Source organism: Trachypithecus francoisi, unplaced genomic scaffold, assembly GCF_009764315.1.
Source record: "Trachypithecus francoisi isolate TF-2019V2 unplaced genomic scaffold, Tfra_2.0 Lachesis_group12, whole genome shotgun sequence".
NCBI classification, from domain to species: Eukaryota; Metazoa; Chordata; class Mammalia; order Primates; family Cercopithecidae; genus Trachypithecus; species Trachypithecus francoisi.
The window spans coordinates 30,549,296-30,555,592 of record NW_022681457.1 but is presented as its reverse complement, the minus strand read 5'-3'; the positions used below and the strand labels follow the sequence as shown (position 1 = coordinate 30,555,592).

The following is a 6,297-nucleotide window of genomic DNA, read 5'->3' as shown; positions in this document are numbered from 1 at the left end:
ATCCCGACAAACATAATAATTGAGCCCATGTATATATGCAAGATGTGGAGGATCCAACTAATCAACTGCAGAAAGAAAAACACTCAACTTAAGAAAAGGTTGAAACAAATGACAAATGGAAATGGCTGAATCACTGTACCTCTTTGACACAACCTTAAATCTTAGTTTTACTATATATTATTTGGTACTCCTGGATTCAGTAGTTGGGGTAAAAAAGGTTTCTATATTCAAACATATCTACAGAATGTCAATATAAAATGTGTGAATATATACATTTAATATACACACACATATGTACACACAAACGCATACTCACATGTCTAGGAACCAGCACCTAACCACATCCCTGTTTCTCACTAATGACCCAATGAATCATTTATGACTTTAAGACCAACTTAGATTTTATAAGGCTGTACAATATATGGCTAAAGAGGTCAAACACAAGCACCCATGTTCAGGCTGGATTCAACTGTTCCTCCTCATGAGTTTTGACAAACAGTAATACCACTTATGTAACAACTATATCTCAATAAGTTAGAATTCAGAGTATAAAACCATAAACATTGAGCTCCCTCATTGTTTAAAGAACACTCTTTCATTCTATTTCCAATGACTGATAAGAGGACACACCAAACTAGATCACTGAACTGTACAAATGATCTTTACTCTTTTTTTTTTTTTTTTTTTTTTTTTGAGACGAAGTCTCGCTCTGTCGCCCAGGCTGGAGTGCAGTGGCCGGATCTCAGCTCACTGCAAGCTCTGCCTCCTGGGTTCACGCCATTCTCCTGCCTCAGCCTCCCCAGTAGCTGGGACTACAGGCGCCCGCCACCACGCCCGGCTAGTTTTTCGTATTTTTTAGTAGAGACGGGGTTTCACCGTGTTAGCCAGGATGGTCTCGATCTCCTGACCTCGTGATCAGCCCGTCTTGGCCTCCCAAAGTGCTGGGATTACAGGCTTGAGCCACCGCGCCCAGCCGATATTTACTCTTAATCTAAACAACCATATGTTAAAACATTCTGAAATGCTGCATCCTTTGATTTCTTCATCTTTTCAATTGCCCGATGCAGGTCCTGCTGTTGAACAGGCCGAATTTCATCTTCATCATGGCTTTCTTCTGATGTAGAATTAACATATTCTGTAACACAGAGGAGGGCAACATCTTGACACATCTCTTTTAGGTCACTTCCTGAAAAGCCATCAGTTTCCTGGGCAACTTCTAGCAGGTCTACATGCCTATCCACATTTTCATTTTTCAAGATGAGTTTCAGGATTTCTTCTCTCTGTTTTAAAGCAGGCTGGTTGATGTGAAATCTTGTAGGCATTCTTCTCATTATAGCAGAGTCAAGGTCCTGAGGACGATTGGCAGCTCCCATTACTATGGCCTGGCAGCTGTGATCAGTATCCAATCTATCCCAGAGACTCATAAACTGAGCTTTCATCATAGCTGTAGCTTCATGGTCAGAACTTGAATGGTTTCGTAGAAAGGAGTCTATTTCATCTATAAAGATGATGGATGATTGTAGCTTTATGGCAAGGGAGAAGATAGCAGCAGCCAATTTTTGAGATTCTCCGTACCACTTGTTAGTCAGTGTGGAAGGCTAAAGGTTAATAAATTGATAGCCTGCTTCTTTGGCAGTGGCCTTGGCAATCAACGTTTTACCACAGCCTGGAGGCCCATAGAGAAGAACACCTTTTGAAGGCTGCAGAAGCCTGGAATTCTCAAACAAATGCTTCTTTTTGATAGGTAAGATGACTGTGTCTTTCAGATCCGTAATGACATCATCTAAACCTGTTATATCACTCCAAGTAACATGCATATTAAGAGGGTCTACTAGATGAGCAGCAATACTCATTTCATATTCTGAGAGCTTCACATTTTTCATACCGATTTCCTTCATTAGTTTTTCTGCCTGTTTCTGAGCTTCTACTTTTTGCTTTCTGGTTGGATCAATTGCATCTACCATCCATTTGACAGTAAAGTATGTCACTGCATCAAATATTGTCAAACGGAAAATTAAACCAACAACTACATTTCGACTCAAAGGACGAGAAAAGGCTTCAGCATGTACCATCTTGATTGTTAACCCAGGAGCAGAAACAGCGGGAGCAAATGCCCTCAGCTGGCCTCGCACAGGAAGGAAATCCAGCCTGCGAGAGAACGCTTCAGGCGGGAGCCACGACTCACTCTCTCGCACGGAGCATGCGCGACCCGCATTCGCCTGCGAGAATGCGGCTTGCTCCCAGGCTTAGAAACTGTGAGCTAGAGCAAATTCGCGCACCTGGTGTTTGCTTAACCTGCTATCTGCTGGCCTGAGACTTTCTGCGTAGCCCGGAGCCTCAACTTTCTGACATAGGTAACTGGGATTCCTCAATAATGAACATATTTTAAAGTAAAGAAAATGAGTTGACAAAGCCCTGATTCTTTGTTATTCAAGTGAGGTTTAGAAATAAGTTGGATGGTTGTGTTAGAGGACCAAGTTCATATGCCCGCTGCATAATCAGAGACCTATACACTGAGGCAGCTGGGTTTACATCAGAGACAGTGTTTAATGATCTCAGGGTAGCTGAGGAGATGGAAGGAGACCCTCAAATCCATCTCTCCAAGGAGTTTGGGGCCAGGGTTTTAAAGGGATTTTTGGAGGGCAAGGGGATGAAAAATTGGGGCCATTCATTGGTTGGGGCAAGAAGGATGAAATCATCAGGATGTGGAAACCGCACTGTTTGGGTAAGTCAGCTTCTCCTGGGGTCCTTCAGACCAACTGATGTCAGTAATTTCACTGGTATGCAGGCCTTGAAAGAATACCTCAAATGGGTAAATTTAATATTTCATAGTGTTTAGGTTGTTGACTATAAAGCAGTTAAGGGGAGCTATAATCTGTGACAGGGCTTATGTGATTCTGTGGCAGTAGGCTGTGAACAACCATGAGGAAGCAGGTCAGAGAGCAAGCTGACCTAATGATTAATGCTGAATGTGCTGGAAGCTTGGTTTATTTTGGTTTCTTCCCCTCCCTTCTTCATGATAAATTTTATAAAATTTATAAGGACAGTTTCAGTTGAGTCCAGATCACAAAAGAGAAGATAGGATTGGAGGTAAAGATTAGGAGCATCATGAGATCACGGATGAGAATCCCCAAGGACAGGACTATGATAAAAGCAACCTCTGAGCATGTTACAATAAAATTGTTCTTTAAAGACAATTTTTGTGATTCTCACAAAAGGGCAACTCTCCCCTCAGGAATAAAAGAGGTCCCACTAGCCTCTGAGAGCAGCTTATTCAACCTCAAAACCAAGGCATTCCAGCCGTGTGGCTGGGAGAGTTGATGAGCAGTTTCTTCACCTCCCCTTAGTGCTCCTTTGAGGGAGCTAAAATGCATTACAACTGCCACTGTTGTCTGCCCTCTGGAAGTTTACAATGTGAGACAAATGTTCAGTCTATTTAGGACATGAACTGTTTCTGAAAATATGCTCCTCACCATACAAGAGAAGCAATGGATTCTTAGTGTCCAGAAATAGAGGTCTGACTGAAATCTGACTTGAGCTTGATAATACGTGGCTTGCCTTGTTAGGATATTAAATATTAGAGAGGTAACTCATCACTGCAGATTAATGAAGTCACCAAAATCATTTAGAAATAATTGCGGGCCTAATTTTAATTAGAAGTTTGATTGCTACTATTGAAATGAAATAAGAGAAATGCACTCTCCTCACCCTCTGAATGTTGTTCCCATTGAAACAACAATTACTATGTCAATCTTTAGCTCATTAGTGGGCCTTTTTTGAGATTTACATTAGATGGTTTCCAAAGAATAGAGTATTTTAGGCAGGGAATATAGGGTGGCAGGACTGTAATCAAAAAAACTCCTAGAATCAAAAGAAAAGATAAAAATGTCATTTTCTGAATGTAAGCAAATATAATGCAAAAAAAATTGATGGCTTTCAGAGAAGTAAGATAAAATAGTATTCTAATAGGTTGGGATATTTTCATCAGTTTGGCAAGGAGAAAAAGGAGTGCCCCTAAAATGGAAAGCATCCATCTAAAAAGAAACAAATATAAAAACCTTCAAATGACTGTCTTAAAGAAATGTTGTACATAGATATAAGTTGTTGATTAGCATGTTGAAATGGGAGAGTTCCCTGACCCTCTCGTAGGACTTGTGCCAGGGGTGTGACTCTTGCTCACCACTGCTCACTCAAGCCCCTTACGGGAGGGGGAGCATGCAGATGGGCAAGTACAGGAGCTGAGGCAAGCGCTTTTGGACTCCAGCCCCATGGTAGCATCTAGGGATGTGTTACAACTAATGCCATTTTAGCAGTTGCCATCCATGGATGGCTGAGTGTTAAACCAGCTCAGTAGAGAGTTGGGGTAACAGCCTTTTACACCCTGACTGCTTGGTACCCAGGTCCTTGTCCAGTGTCCAAGAAGAATCAGGTCACCTGGACTTGAAGGATGGTGACTGAGGGGCTTTCACTGAGTGGTGGAGGTGGCTCTCAGTGAGATGGATGGGGAGCTGGAAAGGGGATGGAGTAGGAAGATGACTTTCCACTGGGGTTTGGCCGTCTATGGTAAATTCCCCTCCAACCATCCCCAGCCAAACTCCTCTCAACATTCGGATGCTCCTTCTCTTCTCTCCTTTTCTGCTGCAATGCTCTGCCACTCTGCCACTCTTCTGCTCCTGTTTCTCTGCTTGTGGAGCTTGGGATCTATATGAGCAGAGGATAGGGGCATGGCAGGCCAGAGTGGCCTTGGAAAAGGTGACATTTGGACAGGATAACTGGGAATGCATGTTTCCATTTAGGCCTGTGTGTTTCCAGGCTTGAGGGTGGGGCCTTTGTAGGGTACTGTCCTCTTCTACCCAGTATTTTCCTGCCTCCTGTCCTTATCAATGTGATTTTAGAAATGATACACCAGAGACCAGGATGCATCATTTATCAAATCTTATCCTCACATGGGAAGAGAGGAAGAGACAGACAGAGAAGGAGAGGCAGGTGGGAAGCATAGAAACAGAAAAAGAGGCAGAGATTTTGTGGAAAATAAGCATTTTGCTCATCAAAGTGCTGTACTCTGGAATAATGACAGTTTTCTGAGTTCCACATGGCCTATTTTATTCATGTCTAACTAATTTATTTTGCTTTGATTTCATATTTTCCAAAAACTGTTATATTTCTAATTATTTGTTTATTTATTTAGAGGCAGGCTGTTGCTCTGTCGTGCAGGCTGGAATGTGGTGGTGCAGTCATGACTCACTGAAATCTCAACCTTCTGGTCTCAAGTGATCCACCCACCTTCAGCCTCCTGAGTAACTAGGACTACAGGCCTGCACCACCAAGCTTTGCTAATTTTTAAATTTTTTTTTTTTTTTTTGTAGAGACAAGATCTTACTATGTTGCCCAGAATGTTCATATTTTGAATTTGGCTTTTCAAGTATTCCAGGATATGGTGAGAATGAAAAAGTTCAAGTGGCATGACTGATTGCTTAACAAATATCAAAATGCTGTTCTAAGTATTTTGTTTGCACTACCGTGTCTAAGGGTACTTAGAAAATAGCAATTCTGGTCACTAATTTTTTGCATTAATAAAGAATAAATGTGTTTTCTGAGTATGTCTTTGAGTTTATTTTCCATAAATTAATAAGTAAATTAGTAAAATCAAAGATTGGGATAAGACATTAGTTTTCAAAATAATGTTATAACCCATTCTATATTAAAAAGAAAACAAAGAAACACAAATTCACTGGTCTTTCTCTTTGTTACTTCTTATTGCGACAAAGTGCATTTTATATAAAATGTTATCATTGGGCAATTTCTCAAATGCTAGCAGGAATTTTTTGCAGGTATCCAAGAGCAAATTTTTTGCAAAGAAAACAAATGGTTAACCAAGTTAATTTATATAAACAAAGAAAGGGGTATATATGGCAGACACTACTAGTGCTGGCTGTGTACCAAATTATTCATTCTCCTCTGTGTTACCAAGAGACCTACACTTTTGGAGCATCGGTGTTCCCAGGCTACAAAACAAGCAAACAACAAACGAAGTCCCAGCCTTCCTTGCAATTAGAGGTGTCCATGTTACATAGTTTTGGCCCACTTAAAAAGAAAAGAAATGAATGGAAACATGCTAGATATTTCTGGAAATGTTATTTTGGAAACTTTTATTTATTCACTCCATAATTCACTCAGTTTTAAGTACCGTGTACACACTGTGGCTCCTTATTACAATGAGCACCTGTACAAATTTATAATTCACCCTCTCCATAACTCTTCTCAGTGGAATTAGAATGATGAAGTCAAGGCCAGTGC

The 6,297-nt window shown here is 40.9% G+C and overlaps 1 protein-coding gene across 1 annotated transcript; it reads right to left on the bottom strand.

Annotated features, from left to right (window-relative positions):
* Positions 1-607: 607 nt before the first annotated feature.
* LOC117092081 (ATPase family AAA domain-containing protein 1-like) lies at positions 608-2,122 on the bottom strand. Its single transcript, XM_033225262.1, is given in 2 exon segments — positions 608-662; positions 981-2,122. A coding segment is annotated over 1 exon segment (1,086 nt). The 5' UTR covers positions 2,073-2,122; the 3' UTR covers positions 608-662; positions 981-986.
* Positions 2,123-6,297: the final 4,175 nt, after the last annotated feature.